Raw genomic sequence first — 20,550 nt, forward strand, 5'->3', positions numbered from 1 at the left:
TAGAATGTATGCATTCCTAAAGATGGAGTATGCTTTTGAGAAAGCAACTGCAGAACATGACAAGTGCTTTCAAGGCTTTTAACACATTATTACACTCCTCAAATCCATACCTCAGAATACAGAAGGAGGAAATCTAAATGATTGCCTGTGAAATTTTCCCATTCCTCTTTTGTTGCTTAATTTATCAGTTTATAATGATCAGCTACAATACAGATAATGGCCTGTCAATCATCTTACTCCAGATCAGGGCTAAGGGTTTAAGATCCATCCTTTGAAATGTAATCTTTGGTTTTAATGTAGGCAGACTTTCCAGTGCATTACTGAGGAAATGTCATGAGTACATGGCATAACCCAAGCCCTATCTGCTCTCTTATTTGGAAACAATTCACAGAAGAGAAGGAAACTTAACTGTGCAGGCCAATATTAATTCATTAATCCACCTCTGCTCAAAATTATACTATCTTTATCAATTATTACTTGTAGGTTTTTACTGTATTTGCATTTATTGCTGTCTTTTCTACCAACTCTGTTACTACACTTCCAACATACTTCATTGGCTATAAAGTGCTTAGAATTATACAGTAGCTTTAATAAACCAAGTCTTTCATTTTCATGTTGCACGATGTAAAATACATGCTAAAATAAATAATTACACATTATATAAATAATAATGTACTTAAAACTTCTAAGAGAACTGTATGAATGTAAACACAAATCTGTTGCAATGGTACACAGTTAACTGGGATAAAAATAGGAAACTTTATTCTGGAAGTTGAAATTATTTATTTTTCTATAGTCACCAGTTTAACTTTGAACAAAATAAGCCCGTGATAGTGTAAATTAGATCCTTGCAACCTTATTTGATATTTTTAGATTCCTTTTAAATGCAATTTGAATGCAAATAACTTGGCATTAAGTTGAGAGCTATTTGTGTTAGAATACTTAAATTAAGTTTATAATTGGAGAAGAGAAAAAAAGAACAGAAATTTTTGACAACTTCGTTATTTTAACAATAGGATATCTTTGTGATCAAGTTCCAAAGTTATAATTTAGGATGAGAGCATTCTGAATTGTTGCCCACCCGATAACATCAGTCTTTGGCCCGATCATCTTTTAGGCTGGGTCACAACAGAATCATCTGGACACTGCTATTGCTGAGCAAGAAAAAATGCAAATTACTATTTGGAGAAGGTGCCAAGAAATGTGATATTTTAAAGGAAAGCACTGAGATACGAATCATAGCATGTGAAGATTTTTTAGTGGATCAAGAAAAAATATAAATATATACCCCCAGCTTTCTCAAATATCAATCCTACAGCACTTTGTTGGGGTAACAAAGTTTCTTCAAATGCACAAAAACCAATTTATGTCAAGTACTTAGCACCAAGTAGATCAAGTATACGTCATTCTGCAATTCTCATTCCATCTATCATAACCTTAAAATTGCATTAGAATTGTAGGCTAAGCATAGAAAACCTATTTCTGTGCCTTCATTAAGCTCTCACCCAAACTTTCCCAGTATACCTAGAAACCAGAGAATGCCTTTAATCATTCTTAGGATATGATGGAAAAGGTTCCAAGAAGAATAAGAGCATCAATGAGAATATAATTTCTCTGTACTGAAGTTCTAAAATGCATCTAAAATATGAAGATAAAATTCAGTCTATATGTAATTGACTTGGGAAACATATTTTGACTTAACAAATAAGTCTGCTGGAAAAGTAGTTACAGTAAGGTTTCAATGGAAAGAATGTTTGTGACAGGAATGGATTAAAATTTCCATGTAAGATTCAGATAAATTCTCCTCCCTTTCCTGGCCCCAATAAAGTAAACAAATAATATCAGCAATCACAAGAGATATTTATTCAAATTTGAAGAAGTGCACATTCTTATCTAAAACAGACAACTACAGCATTGCTGTTGAACTAGCAAATTTTAACTTCCTAAGCAGATGAATCGGTTTCATCTGCTGGTTCTTTGAATGATGTATGTTTATACTTAGAACGTGCATTCACCCAATCAAAGATCATACATTCCTTGTAAGAATTCTATCACTCATTTCCAGTGTTGGTTGGTTTCCATTTCAGATACAGACCTACAGCAATGGAACATGTGAAATGAAGCATGATCATGAACAATTGCGTTGCTGTATCCTGAAATACACTTCCATGAAATAAATGCTCAATCTTTCATTTCAAATAGTTTTCTCTATTCTTAAGTCAAACCAGGCATGATCCAAAGCACTAATAACAGCAGCCCTTTCCGGTTCAATAAAATCATTGATATACAAGCTCTACACTTATCATGGAAGTTTAAGCAACAGTGAATTCAGAATTTGAGAGTTTCCAGTGAGATGAGTTGCAATGCCAGGTAGTAGAGGCAGAATGGTAAAATGTATTAAAACAAAGACGAAACCTAGAATTAATTGTCAGTTACATTTTGACCCAATGTTGAAGAAACTTAGGTGAGAAGACAGATTCCTCTTTGTGTGTTTGAAAAACTACTTATTTTAAATGATTACGATGAAAAATAGTTCCCTATAATCTCTAATATTTCTTTCTGTAAGCATATATGAGTTAAAGGCAATGCTTGTATTAGTTGTTCAAACCCAACTCTTATTGAGAAAGTGGTGGAAAGCTACAATTTTTCTGGTGATGGGAATCCAACAGTGATGTTGGGTAGGGAGTTCCAGGATTTGGTCTCAATAACGATTAAGAAATAGAGATATATTTCAAAGTCAGTATGGTTTGCTATTTAAATAAGGATCGGTAGGTAATGGCATTCCACAATCTTCCTCCTACTGTCCTTCTTTGTGGCAGTCATTTAGGATTTGGGAGCTGCTACTGGAAAGCTGCACCTGTAACCACAATATACTTTGTAAATCATACACACAGTATCTAAGTATGGACTGAGTATCAATCATGTGAGTTTCTTTGTCCTGTAGGGTATTAATACTCCTTGAACATTGTTGGGAGTTGCACTCATCGAGTTAAATGGGCAGAATGCCATTAAATTTCTCGTGTGTGCTTTTTAGATGAAACAAACTTTATGGTGTCAGAATATGCAGTCTGTGAACTGCTTTAGTAGGTTGGTTCAGTTAAGTTGCTAGTGGTCACGCCAATGACTTAAGACACTGCTCAGAAAAACAGAACTCCTGCAAACATGTCTTGTGCTGCATGCTGCAATGATTTACCTCCAACACCTATATAACCAACTACCTTTGTGCAAAGTACCGCTGCAATATCACCTCTTTAAAACCCCAACTTTCATTTTACTAGGGATTCTTATCAGCTCACCTAGTTAAATGCTGCCTTAGCAATCTCACCTGCTCTCTGAAATTCAGCTTCTTGGTTCACAATCAAAGGTATCTGGAACTGAATGGTTCTGCTAACACTGAAGCATCATCTGTGTGAATGTTCCATTTGATATACCTGTTAACAATATTTTTGCTGAATAAAAAAAGAGACTGGGCATTATTCAACCAGATTGGATTTGTTCTGCTCTATATATGCATATAGGACATGATGAGCATTTTCACCACATTGTATATTGATGCTAATGTTGAAACCATACTAGAACAATTTGTCTGAAAGTACAGCTAGCTTTTGGAATACAAACTGTTAATATTGCTGCTGAGGCACTGTCTGGCTACACAGCCTTTGCTGTATCTAGAACTCTTAGCTGTTTCTATATATCACATGGAATGAATGGAATTGTCTTGTGGAATAGATTTGGAGTCAGTGAACAACAAAATTATCCTTCTGATCTCCAATGACACTTACTCAACAGTTCTTTTACAAGAATCACACTCAACAGTTCTGTTGCAAGTATTTAAATGTTATTTCACAGCTGAATCCCATCTCTGGGTAATCCTAACTGCCAGTGGGATAACAGGTTTGCAAAGACTGTGATGGAGGCATCTGGTATTATCTGAAAGGAAAATTCTGCATCTTTATCAAATTGTTGCTTTGATTGACTGTTGGACTGACTTCCAAATGTAAGTACCAGTTGAAGTGAGAGGATTCAAAAGGGTGAAGAATGCAGAACTGAAGATGCTGTATTTAAATGCACATTGTATTTGGAGTAAAGTGGGTGAACTTCTGGCTCAATCAGAGATTAGTCGGTATGATATTGTGCCTATCACTGCATTGTGACTAAAAGAAGGCCACAGTTGGGAGCTTAACATCAAAGGATAGGCAGGAACGCATAGGCAGTGGTGTGGCTCTGCTGGCAAGAGATGGAATTACATCTTTAGAAAGTGGTGACACAGGGTCAGAAAATGTAGAATCTGTGTGGGTGGAGTTAAGAAACTGCAAGAGTAAAAAACCATGGGAATCATATAATGGCAACCAAGAAGTAGTGAAGATGTGGGGTTGAGATTGCAAAGGAAGCTGGAAAAGGCACGTACGGAGGGCAGCGTCACAATTATAATGTGGGACTTCAATATGCAAGCAGATTGGAAAATCAGATTGGTGTTGGAGCGCAAGAGAGAGACTTTATTGAATGCCTATGAGATGGTTTTTTTAAAGCAACTTGTGCTTTTGCCTTCTCAGGGAAAGGCCATCTTACATTGGGTGTTGTTTAATAACCCAGATCTTATTAGGGAAATTAATGTAAAAGAACCCTTAGGAGGCAGTGATCATAATATGATGGAATTCACACTGCAACTTCAGAGGGAGAAGCACAAGTCACATGTATCACAATGGAATAAAGAGAATAACAGAGGCACAAGATAGGAGCTTGCCCAGGTGGATTGGAGGAGGATACTGGCAGGGATGACGACAGAGTAGAGATGGCTGAAATTCCTGGGTATAGTTCACAAGGCAAAGGATAGTTATACCCCACAGAAAAAAAAGTTCTCAAAAGGCAGGGGTAGGCAACCATAGCTGACAAGTGAAGGACTGCATATAAACCAATAATACGGCATATAAGGTAGCAAAACTGAGTGGGATGCTGGATAACTGGGAAGCTTTAAAAATCCAACTGAAGGCAACTAAAAAGCTCTAAGAAGGGGAAAGATGAAAAAAGAGGGCAAACCAGCCAATAATATAAAGCAAGATGCTAAGAGTTTTTTCAGTTATATAAAGAGTAAAAGGAAGGTAATTGTTGATATTGAAGCACTGGAAAATGATGCTGGTGAGGTAGAAATGAGGGACAAAGAAATGGCAGATAAACTTAATGGGTACTTTGCATCAGACTTCTCTATAGAAGGCACTAGTAGTGCGCCAGAAGTTCCTGAGGGTCAGGGAGCACTAGTTAGTGTCATTGCAGTGCTAGGCAAACTCAAAGGTCTTAAGGTGGTTAAGTCACCTAGAGCAGGTGGACTACATTTCAGTGTCTAGAGAGAGGTTGCTAAGGAGATAACAGATAAATTGGTCATGATCTTTCAAGAATCACTCGATTCTGACATGATGCCGGAGGACTGGAAGGTGACAAAATGTCATTCCACTCTTTAAGAAGGGAGAAAAGCAAAAGAAAGGAAATTACAGGCCAATTAGCCTAATCTCAGCGGTTGAGGAATTGTTGGAGTCTATTAAGGATGAGATTTTGGGGTACTTGGGAAAACTAATGATAAAATAAGTCAAAGTCAGCATGGTTTCTGTAAAAGGAAATCTTGCTTGACAAATCTGTTAGAGCTCTGAGGAAGTAACAAGCAGAGTGGACAAAGGAGAGGCAGTGGAAGTCACTTACTGTATTTGGATTTTCAGAACGTATTTGATAAGGTACCACATATGAGACTGCTTAACAAAATAAAATCCCATGGTGTTACAAGAAAGATACATGGCATGGATAAAGAAATGGCTGACAGGCAGGAGGTAACGAGTGGAAATAAAGCGGTTCATTTCTGGTTTGCTTCCAGTAACTAGTGATGTTCCTCAGGAGTCAGTATTGGGACTGCCACTTTACACATTGTTTGTCAATGATTTGGATAATGGAACTGATGGATTTGTGACAATGTTTGTGGATGTTATGAAGGTAAGTGGAAAGACACACAGTCCTGAGGAAGCAAAGCAATTACAGCAAGATTTAGACAAATTGGAAGAATGGGCAAAAAGTGGCAGATGAAATACAGAGTTGGGAAATGTATGATAATGCATTTTGGTAAAAGGAAAAGAAGTGCAGACTAAATGGGGAGAAGGTTCAAAAATCAGAGGTGCACAGGAAATTTGTGATCCTTGAGCAGGACTCCTAGGTTAACTTACAGCTTGAATCTGTGGTAAAGGCAAATGCAATGTTGGTATTTATTTCAAGGGGAATAGAATATAAAAGCAGGGAATAAGATACTAGTCAAGCTGCACTTGGGAATATTGTCAACAGTTCTGGGCCCCATATCTCAGAAAGGATATGTTGCCATTGGAGAGTCTACAGAAGGTTCACGAGGGTGATTCCAGAAATGAAGGTTAACACATAAGGAGCATTTGGCAGTTTTGGACCTGTATTCACAGGAATATAGAAGAATGCAAGAGATTTCATTGAAACCTACTGAATGTTGAAAGAACTAGATAAGGTAGACATGGAGAGCATGTTTCTATGGTGGGGGTATCAAGAACTAGAGGACATGGACTCAAAATCGACCATTTAGAATGGAGGTAAGGAGGAATTTTTTTAGCCAGAGAGTGGTGAATTTGTGGAATGCTCTGTCACAGACTGCGGTGGAGGTCAAATATGTGGGTATATTTAAGCCAGAAGTTAATAGTTTCTTGATCAGTCAGGGCATCAAAGGATATGATGAGAAGGCAGGTGTATGGGGTTGAGTGGGATCAAGGATCAGCCAGGAAGAAATGGCAGAGCAGCCTTGATATGCTGAATGGCCTAATTCTGCTCCTATGTCTCAAGGTTGACATGGCTGGGTAGTCTGGAGTTATTCTTATTCTGTTTAAGCATGACAATTAGAATTAAGCATAGCTGTGGATTTGAAATCACACACAAGCCATTCTAGGTAAACTGGCAAATTTCCTCAATTGAAGAATTAACGAAACAGATGGGTGTTATGGTAGTCATTAGAGACCACCATTTTTTATAAATGATAATTAAACTCATGCCTCTGTGTTGCTTAAAAAGGCTTTTGCATGGCTAGTCTAGTAGCATAACCACCATACTACAATTCCTCCTAATATATTACTATCTTTAATATTTGTCTATGTTTGCAACTTACACAATTTTGCATTTATATAAAGTGCATCATGATATCAATTTAATAGAAATGATTCTTTCAGTTTAAATTTACCTTTGAAATGTTGTTTTCATTTGTAGGTAAAACATGGTGAGTAAGGAACCAAGTAAATGCCAACTCACAGGAAAGGAGAATGAAACTGAGCAAACAACTTCACCAGCACCGGAGATGAAATATGCTCAAGATCCAAATAGACATATTAAAAAAAGGAATAAAGCATTACAGGTGAGATTTAAAGATATCCGTGAAGCTCAGAATGAACAGGAGAAGAGACTTGCTGCAACACAGCAAATGGACAAAAAAACAATGAAATCTATTTCTTGTAAGGCAGCTTATCGCAAATACATGACAGTGCCTGCACGAAGGTCAATTCCAAATGTTACCAGAAGCACAGGTGTGCAGACATCTCCTGACCTCAAAAAGCGTTATCAGACATTTCCTTTGGAAAGGAAGAAAGTAAATATCATTAAAATTGCTCCCACTTTAGAAACATTCAGGCAACAAAACAATAGTTTGGCAGTTGAAATTAAAGATAACCTCAACAATGACTTGGAAGCACGTAATACAAGCAGTTCAAAGAGAAGCAGCCAGAAGAATCAAGACACCAGTGTACATACTAATAACCTCAACAAACTGAATGAACAAGATGGCAGCATGAGACTGGATACTCCCAGTAACAAAGTCCACGAAATGCATAATTTTACTGAAGACTCAAATGAACAAAATCACCAACAGTGCAATATTACAATGTATGATAAGGTGTCTTCAAGAAATCAGAACTTTAATCAAACTGAATTGCAACTAGCTGATCTCACTTCCTTCCATTTAACAGACAGCATCTGTGAACTTACTCAGACTGATCCCTCAAATTCCTTTACACAGGACTCCTTACAAAAACTGGCTGCATGGGAAGTGCCTGAAAGAACTTTGTCCCCAGCCAGTCACCAACCTCAATCAGTGAATGGACAACTCTGTTCACTACAGTCTCCTCAAAGAGAAGAGTTCTCTGAATCAGCTGTGACAAATACTGCACCTAGAGATGAAGATCAGTCTAATCAAACAACAGTATCTGTACTGGATTCAGATCAACAAATTGTACCTCTTACAGAAGCTGTGGATCTGAAAGCTCAGCTACAAATAATGGAAAACCTGATCAGTTCCAGTCAGGAAACTATTAAGGTGTTGCTTGGGGTTATTCAAGAATTAGAAAAAGGCGAAGCCCTCAGAGAAGGGTAAGACTACACGGCACAATTTATATATGTTTGCATAGAAATGAATGTGCCAATAATAGAATACATAGATCTATTACGTAGTTATGTAGAAACAAAGAACCAATATCAAAAATATTAATGAATGCATACTGCCTAATACAGATTTCACTGATATGCAAAATATGGGATTCACAACGCAATACAAAAATCCTAAACTTTCAAGTAACGTTAACAGCAATTTTCCACCTCCGAGCAAGAATGAAGGGATGCAGTGTACAGCCAGTGGACTGAAGTTGTACAGCCAACTATGCAGCAGTATATAGCAAATTAATTATTACCCAATCTTAAATGCAGATGGGATTCTGATATCATAGCAGTGAATACTAATAGAGAAGTGTCCATATATTCATAACATCCAGGTTCAAAGTAAATTTATCAAAGTACATATATATCACCATACACAACCCTGAGATCCATTTTCTTGTGGGCATACTCAATCCAATAACCACAATAGAATCAATAAAATACTGCACCAACAGGTTCTCAAACAATGTGCAAAAATAGAAAGAAAAAAATCATAATAATAAATAGATAGATAACTAAGTAAACAAACAAATAAGCAAGTAATAAATATAGAGAACATGAGATGAGGAGTCATTGAAAGTGAAGGGTAGGTTGCAGGACAAGCTCCGTGATGGGCTATTGATGTTGAGTGAAGTTATTCCCTTTGATTCAAGAGGCTGAAGACTGAGGGGTAATAGCTGTTCCTGAATTTGGTGGTGTGAGTCCTGAGGCTCCTGTACCTTCTTCCTGATGGATACTGGATATGGTAGCTGTGCGTGATGGGAATTCTGTAGGTGATGTGTGTAATTGTAGCTCATTATTGCAGAACATTAGATTTGCACGCCATTTGTGCATATGGGAAGTGGAATAAAGTGATTACTTGAGGAATGATTGCATCTCCAAACTTGAAAGTCAGCACTTGACACATCACAATACAACAGCATGTTAGTTATATTTAACCATTTTATTTTCTAAAATTAAGGAAAATCTGTGTTAGAGTACTGGAGAAAATAATTACTGGCAATTGTGTTTTACATTCTGTATAATTAGTGCTATTTCCATTCGCAACTAACTCTTAACAAAAAATCTGGAGTCTTGTTCTCCCTCTCAACCAGAGAAATGCAAACCACTGATTTCCAAAAACCATGAATTCGGTACTTTCCAGTTCTGATGTTTCATGCAGTCATATTTTCAGTTTGATGCAGCTAGCTTTTTATGTTATCTTTACTCAAACAAGCCACATTCAACATACATATCCATGAATTCACCTCTACCATTTCATGCTTTTTCAAGTCCTTTACAAACATTCTTATTTATAAACACTATGGAAAGCTCCTCACTTATAAAATAGCCCTCAAAACAAGGCTTGTAGCCCGGATTCAAGAAAAACAAAAACTAAAATATGGATCAATTAAAGTAAAAGCAACTCTACTAAAATAAAATATATAAAAATAAAATGCTGAAAAATTCAACAGGACAGGCAGCATCTGTGAAAAGAGGAAAAGAGTTCATGCTGCACGCTACGGATGATTTGTCAGAACCAAAAACAAGTTATGCATGCTGGAGACGCTACTGATTCTATCATGATTGCTCATCTGCAATTTACTGATCCATAGTCCTGGATCTAATCAAAAGAAAGTATTGTACAGCTTATGTGCCATGCCATAATTAGGTCAAAAACAGGCCTGTCCACAAAACTGCTGAAATAAACTTATTATAGCCAACCAAGCCATGCCTTCAATTTTGATGTATGTCAAATTGTCTGGAATGTTTCTGAACTTCCTTGCAGGTAGGTACATTCAAAAATAAATAATATAAACAGGGAAATGCAAAACATGAAAATATTAAAGGACAGCATTTACTGAAACTACTTAATCAGATGTATAATATTCACTGATAACAGAAGTGTAAGTATTACGTTGCATGCCTGCAACCTCGGTTTAACCTTCACTATATTACTAACATACTATGTGGCCTTTGTTTTAAATTATAAGTTGTTCCATGCAAGATCAAGCCTCTGATATCAGCTTGAGGATAGTGGGGAGCATGAAGAGGTGCATTCCTCCACCAAATTAACAACAAAAGATGAACACTTTGATCATTATTTCAGTTATGGTCAACAAAACAAAAAGGCAGAATTTTTTTTTTTAAATCATCTCTGTAATCTCTGGCTAGTTCAGTTGCAGGCTATACACCTGTAATAGACACTCAGTATGTACCTTCCCCCATTAGCATGACCTCACTCCCTAAGTTATTCCTACACCTACACATTTCTTCAAACCCTCATCATTTTACATTTCCTTCTCTATGATTCTCCTTTAAGAACTATTCCTTAGATCAAGATTGCTTGCCTGATCTCTTAGAAAAATCTAAGATTTTTTTGTGGCATGATCACTACTTTAATTTCCCACAGCTGATGGTAAGTTACCTTGCAAAAAAGCCCGTCCTTCTGGTAAAAGTATTCCCACAATGGTCTTCGATGGCATTAAGGTCCAGCAATGATTAAAGAACAAAAGATTTCCAAATTAGGGTTACGTCTAACATAGATAGGAACCTACATTGGTGGTACTCTCATGCATCTGATGCCCTTACCTTTCTTGTTACTGGAGGTTCCAGTTTTTGAAGGGAATCTAGACAAGGAATGACTATTCCATGGTGAAAAAGGAATATTTAGGAGAGTGAATATGATTCCATTTAGTCCAATTGCTTTGTCCCATGTCAAGTTTCTCAATATTATTAAAATATAATCAACCGAATAAGGGGCCAATATTCCACAATGCAGTTAACTTGTGCCGTATAGATAATGAATGGCTTTGAGAAGTTAAGTAATGAGTCACTCACGGCAGCATGCTCAGCTTTTGACATGCTCTTGCAGCTGTAATAATGGATAGTCCAGTTGAATTTCTGGTCACTGGTGACTCTCAGCACTTTGCCAGTGGGGCGGGGGGGGGGGGGGGGGAGGGTGAACTCATTAGTGCTTATGTCAATGAATGTGAAGGATACACATCCAGTTTTCAGTTGCCAGATCTAGTGTAATTAATTATATAATTCTAATGGCACATAACACCAAGGGAGATGTTCTCAGAGTGAAAATGAACTTGCATAAGAATCATGAATACATAAATTTAAAGACTGATACCTGACGGCAAGGTCAAATTTATCCCTTATGGTATTTTTTGCACACTTGATGCTATATGCCAACACAATTAATAGTGGTGAAATTGAATCAGGTTTAATATCCCTAGCGTATGTCATGAAAACTGATAGCAGAGGAGAAGAATCAGTTTCTGAAATATTGAATGCAAGTCTTCAGAGACCCGTACCACCTTCTTGATGGTAGCAATAGGAGGACATGTCCTAGGTGGTAGATAAGGATCTTTACTTATAGATGCTGGTGTTTTAAGGCATCACATTTTGAAAGTAACCCTCAATGCTGGGAAGGCTACATGCAGGGTGGACCAGGCTGAGTTTACAACTTTCAGCAGCTTTTTCTGATCCTGTACAGTGCCCCCTCCATATCAGTGATGGAACCAGTTAGAATGTTCTGCACAGTACATCAGCAGAAATCTGGACCAGTCTTTGGTGACATACCAATTCTCCTCAAACTCGTAAAGAAATATAGCCACTATTTGTAATTGTGTTAATACATTGGGCCCAGATTAGATCCTCAGCGATATTGACATTTAGGAACTTGGAACTGCTCACTCTATCACCTGCTGAAACCTCGATAAGGACTGGTGTGTGTTCTCTCATCTTCCACTTCTGAAGTCCACAATCAACTCATTGGTCTTGCTTGTGTTAGAAGCAAGGCTGTTGCTGTGGCACCACTCAATAAGTTAATCTATTTCATTATTTTGTTTTAGGACAGCACATTGCAAATACAGGCTTAGAATTTAAAAAGCTTGCTGCAATTAATGATAAATACAATTTGCTTTATTTTAATACCAATCATGTCCTCTTTTTGGACAGGGGAGGAAAGGGAGAAAACAATGAATTAGATCCACAAACATATGCAGGCTCAAAGAATGAAACTGTAGAACATCTAATTAAGGTATGCAACCTTTCAATAATATCATAGTACAAATACAAGACACATTTAAAATGCAGTTTTAGACAGCTCTATTAAGGAATGGATAAACTATCTTGAGCATTGTGACTTCACAGATATATAAACAATCCTGAAAATTTGGTGCACTCATATTTTTTTCTGATAATCACAACTGATAATACAATTCCAACAAAAATGAAAAATGCCACAATCATTACTTGGTGGCATAAATCACTTCATACAAAACATTTTTTTAATTTTTAAGTTAAACTTCTACCAAAAGCAAAATTCCTTCTCCTTTTAAATCGATGAACAAAATCCACACTATTGTAAGCACCAAGAATATTATATTCAGAGCCATTTCACTGCAATAACATTAAAGGGAAATACAACAAATGTTTCTTTCAAAATACACACTGCAGCTATCTTTTGTTGTTAGCAATCCTCAATACGTCTAAATTTAAATTTCATTGCTGCCTAAGGGCCACTACAAATTGCAAATACAATATTGTTTACGATATTTCTATTTCTTTGGGGAAATTGTTTCTAACTTCCAACTACAAAAAAAGGAAGCTTTGAGCTCTGACATATGCTAATACTTATGTGCCTGAGCTTTTCACTTCGTATGAACTCTTTTTAACCTTAAAAAACCACAATATCTTTTTTCTTTATAATTTTTGCATTGCTTACAAAAGGTAGATCTTACACTATCAAAAAAATCATTTAGCAAACAATGCTTGAATTAGTCAGGGCATCAAGGGACATCTGTGAAGAGAGAAACATATTTGTCTTTCAGGTCAATGTACTTCCATTAAAATCTGTAAATTTTAAAGGGAAAACTAGTTTTAAGATGCACAGACTGCACTGTCCTTTTTGCTACTCCGACTCAATCGATCACATTTTTGAGGTTTGGTGTGCAACCAGATACAGTGGACACCTCAAAGCAATGCAGCAGCAGCAAAAATGCCACCTCCACAACACTGCTGGAATTGATTGTTAGGGATGAAATTACATAGAACCTGGAGGCACATAACAAGATAGGCTAAAGCCAGCATGGTTCCCTGAAAGGAAAATCCTGCCTGACTAACCTACTGCAATTTTTTTTTAGGAAAGTACGAGCAGGGTAGACAAGGGATTTGCAGTGGATGGGGTATACTTGGATTTTCAGAAGGCCTTTGACAAAGTGCTGCACATAAGGCTGCTTAGCAAGATAAGAGCCCATGGAATTACAAGGAAGTTACTAGCATGGGTGGAGCATTGGCTAATCGGTAAAAAACAGAGAGTGGGAATAAAGAGTTCCTATTCTGGCTGGCTGCCGGTTACTGGTGCAGTTCCACAGGGGTTGGTGGTGGGACCGCTGATTTTTATGATGTATGTCAATGATTTGGACAATGGGAATAATGGATGTGTGGCTAAATTTGCTGATGATACAAAGATAGGTGGAGGAGCGGGTAGTGTTGAGGAAACAGTGAGCCTGCAGAGAGACTTACATATTTCAGGGAAATGGGCAAAGAAGTGGCAAATGAAATACAATATTGGAAAGTATATGGTCATGTACTTTGGTGGAAGAAAAAAACGGACAGATTATTATTTAGATGGGGAGAGAATTCAAAATGCAGAGGTGCAAAAGGGACTTGGGAGTCCTTGTGCAGGATAACCTGAAGGTTAATCTCCAGGTTGAGTCAGTAGTGAAGAAAGTGAATGCAATGTTGGCATTCATTTCTAGAGGTATAGAATATAAGAGAAGGGATGTGAAATTGAGGCTCTATAAGGCACTCGTGAGATCACACAGAGTATTGTGTGCAGTTTTGGGCTCGTTATTTTTGAAAGGATGTGCTGATATTATAATGGATTCAGAAGATTCACAAGAATGATTCCAGCAATGAAAGGTTTACCATATGAAGAACATCTGGCAGCTCTTGGGCTGTGTTCCCTGGAGTTCAGGAGAATGAGGGGGGGATCTCATAGAAACATTCCAAATGTTAAAAGGCCTGAACAGATTAGATATGGCAAAGCTTTTTTCCATGGTAGGGGAGTCTCGGACAGTGGGCACATCTTCAGGATTGAAGGATGTCCATTTAGAACAGAGACGCGGAGAAATTACTTCAGCCGGAGGGTGGTAAATCTGTGGAATTTGTTGCCATGAGCAGCTATGGAGGCCAAGACATTGGTGTATTTAGGCAGAGATAAATAGGTTCTTGATTAGCCAGGGCATCAAAGTGTATGGGGAGAAGGCAAGGGAGTGGGGAGGACTAGAATAATTGAATCAGCCCATGATTCAATGGCGGAACAGACTTTATAGGTTGAATAGCCTACTTCTGCTCCTATATCATATGGTCTTATAAATTCTGGAAAAATGCACACTATATGGATTCATGACAATCACCGGTCCAAGAATCCTCAAACTGGCAAAAGAGCATCCAAATCAGTGAGCATTATGTTGCTAACAGCAGAATGTCATGAAATAATCCAATCAATATAACTGTTTTTCCCACGACACTCCTTCTGTCCCACCTGTGGCACAGTATGCAGAACCCACCTGGGACTTCATTATCACAGAACCCACATAAAAATGCTGGAAACATATCGCTCTCAACCCTAAGATACTGCCTTGTTAAGCTGAAATTATTCTGCAAGTGAAGGTATTCTCACAAGGAAATTTGAAACAGTTCCCAGATCTCGCTTTGAAATGGTTTCAAGTATGGAAGAATAACAAAATTTTTACAAATAAAGTTGATGTGTGACTTGACCTAAGATTCAGGCAGTATTATGTGTTTTGTGGTGCATACAGTTCATTCAGCACACAGGTGGTGAATGGTAAGTTATGTGCTAGTCATACAGGTTGCTTTAAATATAAGTGTGTCATTGAGAACTACATTCATTCATCAATATGATGAGAATTGCATAACTACCCTGACTTGTGCCTTACAGCTTGCAGAAAATCTATGGGGAGTCAGGAATTGAACCAGCCATCTCTGGATATCAGCTTTTAACTTGCTTTAACAGACTTGGTACATATTGGGTGAACCACAATGACTATGAATATTGGATAGTTTTCTCTTTGCTTCACTAAGACTATTCAATGTCACGTACTGCCTTGGCAGAGATTCACACTCTTCTCATTTCTAGAATTCAGATCTTTTATCCACGTTTACCATTAAGTTATAATTTGGCATGGAAAAAAAATTAACTACGTGGATGAAGTTATACACCGCTAAGCAATATTATCAACACATTCCACTTTTCTGAAGGTTGAGACTGAACTATAGAGTGGTAATTGTTTGAAATAATTTGCTCTGCTTTGATGGATTAAGTATACCAAGCAATGTTTCAGAGGTAGCAGGATTGATTATTGGTCAAATTGTAAAATTTTTAACTGTACTCAAGTCATGGAAAAGTGGCACAGGTACTTCTAAAATGCAAGTATATGGTGCAACAGTTGAGATAAATAAATAAAATTTGCCAAGAATAGCCTTTGTGATGATGAAGATAATTCCTTATCTAAAATTATTCTAATAAGTCCTTCGCACTCACAGTGATGAAACAGAGGGAGAAGCCTTCTCTTTTTATTAGCTGTCATTACCATTTCTGACCACACATGAAAGTGCCTTGTAGGATTATCTTGTATCTCTTATAACATGCCATATCTGCCATTTAAGACAAATGACTCAATATTAACTTCAGTAGCATGATTTGACTCTTGTTCTGCATTCTTTGCTGAAAAACAGTAATTACCTGGCTTGAGGACAATGGTAAAATAAGGGTTAATTAGGCTTCAAGGGCAGATTGTGGTGAAATTTAGGTGAAAGTTTTGTTGTTTCCATTCGTCCTTACAGATGCCAAGTTTTGATCAATTTTTGATCTATCCCTTTTCGCATGATGGTAGCACAAGCACAATGTAGCAGAATGCTGAAAGGACCATCTCCACAAAGACTGCATGATGGTCAATAATCATGGAGAGATGTATTTGTGACACACAGGGTGGTAAATATGAAGTCAAGCAGGTTTTCCCTTTATGCTGGCTTTCTCACATTCTGCTGCATTTCAGGAGGATAAGAGATCACAGGTTTTTTAATCACCGTCTTGAATTACGTAAAGTTTGCTGTTTTGTAGTGGCAGTTCAGTACAAAATAAAAAATAAAAATTATCTCTGTATGTAAATAAATACATAAATAAATAGATAGATGAATGAATGTAAGTAACTAGCACAAATAAAATGACTAAAGACCATGACTGTTCAAAAATACTGATGACAGGGAGGAAGAAGCTATTCCCGGGTTGTTGAATGTGGGTCTTCAGGCACCTGAACTTCCTCCCCAATAGTAGTAATGAGAATAGAGCCTGTCCCAGATGGTAAGGATCCTTAGTGATGGATGCCACATTTTTGAGGCACTGCCTTTTGAAGTTGTCCTCCATGGTGGAAGAGAATTGTGCCTATGAAGAAGCTGGCTGAGTCTACAAATCTGTGCATTGGACCCTCCACACCAGACTGTGATACAACCGGTCAAAATACTTTGCAATGTAGATATACGGAAATTTGCAGGTCTTTGGTGATATGCTACATCCCCTCATATTCTTAAGTAGAGACTCTGGTATATTTTTTTCATAATTGATTCAATGTTTTGGGCCCAGGATAAATCCTTCAACATGATGACACCCAGGAACTTAAAATTTCTCACCCCTCCTAAGTGAAGAATGGTGTATGTTCTCCTAAATTCTTCGTCAAGTCCACAACTAATTCTTTGGTCTTGCTGACATGAAGTGCAAGATTGTTGTAGCAACAGCACTCAACCAGCCAATCTCTCTCATTCTTCTACACCTTTTTGTTTCCACCTAAAATTTTACCAAAACGGTATCATCTGTGTATTTATAAATGGAATTTGAGCTGTGCTAAGCTATAAAGTTATGAGTGTAGAGAGAATAGAGCAGCGAACTAAGCACACATCTTTGAGGTACACTTCTGTTGATTTAAGTAGAAGAATGTTATCATCGATCTGTATTGACTGAGGTCTCAGAATGACAAAGTCAAGGATCCAGAGGGAAGTATAAAGGACTAGATTTAGAAGCTTGTGTTTAATACTGAAGGAATGATGGTACTTAACGCTGAGCTTTAATTGATAAACAGCAGCCTGCCTTATGTTACTATTGTCTAGGTGCTCCAACACAAAGTGGAGAGCCAGTGAGATTGTGCCCACACTAATCCGGCTGTGGCACTTGGCAACTTACAGCAGATCCAGTTTCTTACTCAAGCAGGAGTTAATTCTAGCAATAACCTACCACTCAAAACACTTAATTATGGTAGATGCCAGTGCTACTGGGCGATATTTGTTGAGGCAGCTCACCCTGCTCTTCCTGGGCACTGGTATGATTACTGCCCATTTGAAGCAGATGGAAAGCACACACAGCAGCAGTGAGGGATTAAAGATGTCCATTAACACCCCAGCCAGTTGGTCAGCAGAGACTTTCAGTATCCAGGGCCTGACATTTTGTGAGTGTTTACCCTTTAGAAGGATGTTCTGACATTAGCCTCTTAGTCGGAGATAACAGGATTGCTGAATGCGGTGGGAATTTGCATAGGTGCAGCATTATTCTCCCTTTCAAAGCATGCATAAAATCATTTTGAGCCTTATAGGAAATAATTATATGCAAAACTCTGCCACAGCTGTCATGCATCCAATTGTGTATTTAATTTCACTTGGAATTGGACTAACAAGATAGATGTTAAGAAATGTTTCCTCCATTTGGAGAATCTAGAAATACACAACAGTACATCAATACACAACAGGTCAATAATTTAGAACTCAAATGAGTAGAAGATCTTGGATTTGGAGCATAGCATCAGCCAAGATCTTAATGACTGGCAGAACAGGTTTAAGCTTCCAAGAAGCAACTCTTGATTCTATTTCAGCCATTCTTCTTACTAATATATTTTTATTTAATGCAAGTTAAATCACTGAATTTAACAGTCCCAACAGCCATGGCTGATTTGAATCTATGTCTACCTCATTAATCAAAAGGATTCTCAACTCATAGTCTTATAAACTAAGCTAGATAAAAGAATTAAATTTAATATCAGATTTTTGTTTATCATCCGGAAATCAAAACCTTTTCTCCCTAATTATTTTGTAGCATTTCTCTGGAAACAAATTAAATACAGCTTTAAAGTACAATGCTCAATTTTATCTTTACAGTCTCTCCTACAGGACAGGACAGGACACTGCAAACTGTGACACTTGTCGGAACAGTGCATGCATCATTTATAGGTAAGCTTGCAAACAAAAGAAAAAAAATTCTATATAACTATCAAGAACATAAGTTTTAAACATTACTTATCTGTAACAAAATTTTATTTCCAATCATTCTTTGAATGTCTTTGACTATATGCACTTCACACCATGTTTAAAAGTACAGTATGATTTGTGCATGAAGAGAATAATTTGTGATATTCTTCTCCTTCCTAAGCAATCTCTTGGCATTGAGATGACTTGCTTCGACTCCAGTTCTGCGGGTTCTGAGATGGCTGATGAAGCCAACGTGGAACCCATAGATTCTGCCAGAGGTGGGACAAGAGGTGGTTGATCAGGCAGGAGGGTGGTAGTTTGGATGATGGTGTACTCCTTCTACCATTCATGTGCTCCTGACTAATAGATTTGGGATTCTCAATGCCATTCTATAAGCTTAAATTTGTGGAGATCTTACACTTCTTTAAAACCTTTTCCTCTATCCGCCTAGTAATCTTTTAATGAACAGAGCTTGGAATACTATCTGGGAGTCTGGTGTCGTACAAGCAAATAATATGTGGCTTCCTAAATGAATCCGTGAATTTCAATCTGGATATGATATTGACAATAGCTTGTTCATCCCGCTTGTGGATTTGGAGAACTTAGCAGAAAGAATATTGAAGACGTCTCTTTAGGGCAAATTGGCTCAAATGTATTATTATTCTGTGGATCCTTACTTGCAATGAACCACTATATATATATATAAAAATCAATTGCAGGTGTTAAGAAAAATTTCAATAAAATTCAAAAACAGATGATGGAGTTGTATCAGACTGCTGTTTTCAGGAACAAGTTCAGCATCATTTGGCTGCCACATATATTATGGGCGCAAATGACCAGACTCACTTGCAATTTATTTTATTTATTCATTCACAAGATCTTGCATCACTGGGTAGAGTAACATTTATTGTTCTTTCTTACTTCTCCCTCAACTGAGGGCAGTTAAGAGCCTGGGGGTCACAAAAGGGTCATAAGGGGTAAAGACATGAAAGACACTGATGAACAAGATGAGTTTTTAAAACAATTGAATAATTTCATGATTAAAACTGGCTTTTTATTTTAACTCTCCTGCTATCTTCATAGAACTCTAACTTGTGTCTCCAAGTCAGAAGCCCTGGAATGAGTCCAGCAATATAACTACAAACCAGTAGTAGATAATTATTTTTGAAAAGATAAGGGATGATAAGAATCTGCTGTAAGCCCCTGATTGTCTCACTCATATTGGAATGTGTTAATGGGTCGCAGCATCAGTTAATGAAGAGTTGATACATATTCCAAATGGAAGCTCCATTCATATGGCTAGGCCATGCTCCCGGTAACAAATATTAATGAATTCTGCATTTCTGCCATTCTACAATGGCCAGAAATACCTCCACATCCACATAGAAACAAAACAATGGACATCACACTGAATTACATCATGGTACATTGAAGAACATGAAATAGCCTCCAACTACCTTAATTTAACACTTCATGAATCCCAGCAATCTCATTTTCATTCCACTTGTGCTTGTCTAATTTTCATACTTGTAAATAAAGCCCGAGGTTATCTTATGTTATAAACTGTCAACAAAGTGCTTACTGTCATTCAGATCAGGCAGGAGAGCAATATGGATGTAATACTAAGATTAATTGTCATCCTTTGGCAAGCACACCATGTCTGGCACATTTAAAAATGCTCAATTTTATTGCACAGAGAAGGAATGTAACATTTGCATTTATATAATGCATTTTCTATCTCAAAGTGGTCAATTGTCAATCAAGTACTTTTTG

The 20,550-nt window shown here is 37.3% G+C and overlaps 2 protein-coding genes across 3 annotated transcripts in view; one reads left to right on the forward strand and one right to left on the reverse strand.

The window, feature by feature from the left end:
• dock1 (dedicator of cytokinesis 1) overlaps positions 1 to 20,550 on the reverse strand; it is a 549,009-nt gene that overhangs the window by 273,452 nt on the left and 255,007 nt on the right. The gene's annotated exons all lie outside the window — the stretch shown is intronic.
• LOC132379598 (inhibitory synaptic factor 2A) overlaps positions 1 to 20,550 on the forward strand; it is a 38,768-nt gene that overhangs the window by 2,936 nt on the left and 15,282 nt on the right. The window contains exons 2-3 of the mRNA XM_059947702.1: positions 7,255 to 8,406; positions 18,688 to 18,759. Of these exons, the coding sequence (XP_059803685.1) occupies positions 7,262 to 8,406; positions 18,688 to 18,759 (1,217 nt within the window). The 5' untranslated portion in view covers positions 7,255 to 7,261. The remainder of the gene's footprint in view (positions 1 to 7,254; positions 8,407 to 18,687; positions 18,760 to 20,550) is intronic.

Source organism: Hypanus sabinus, chromosome 22, assembly GCF_030144855.1.
Source record: "Hypanus sabinus isolate sHypSab1 chromosome 22, sHypSab1.hap1, whole genome shotgun sequence".
Taxonomy (NCBI): domain Eukaryota; kingdom Metazoa; phylum Chordata; class Chondrichthyes; order Myliobatiformes; family Dasyatidae; genus Hypanus; species Hypanus sabinus.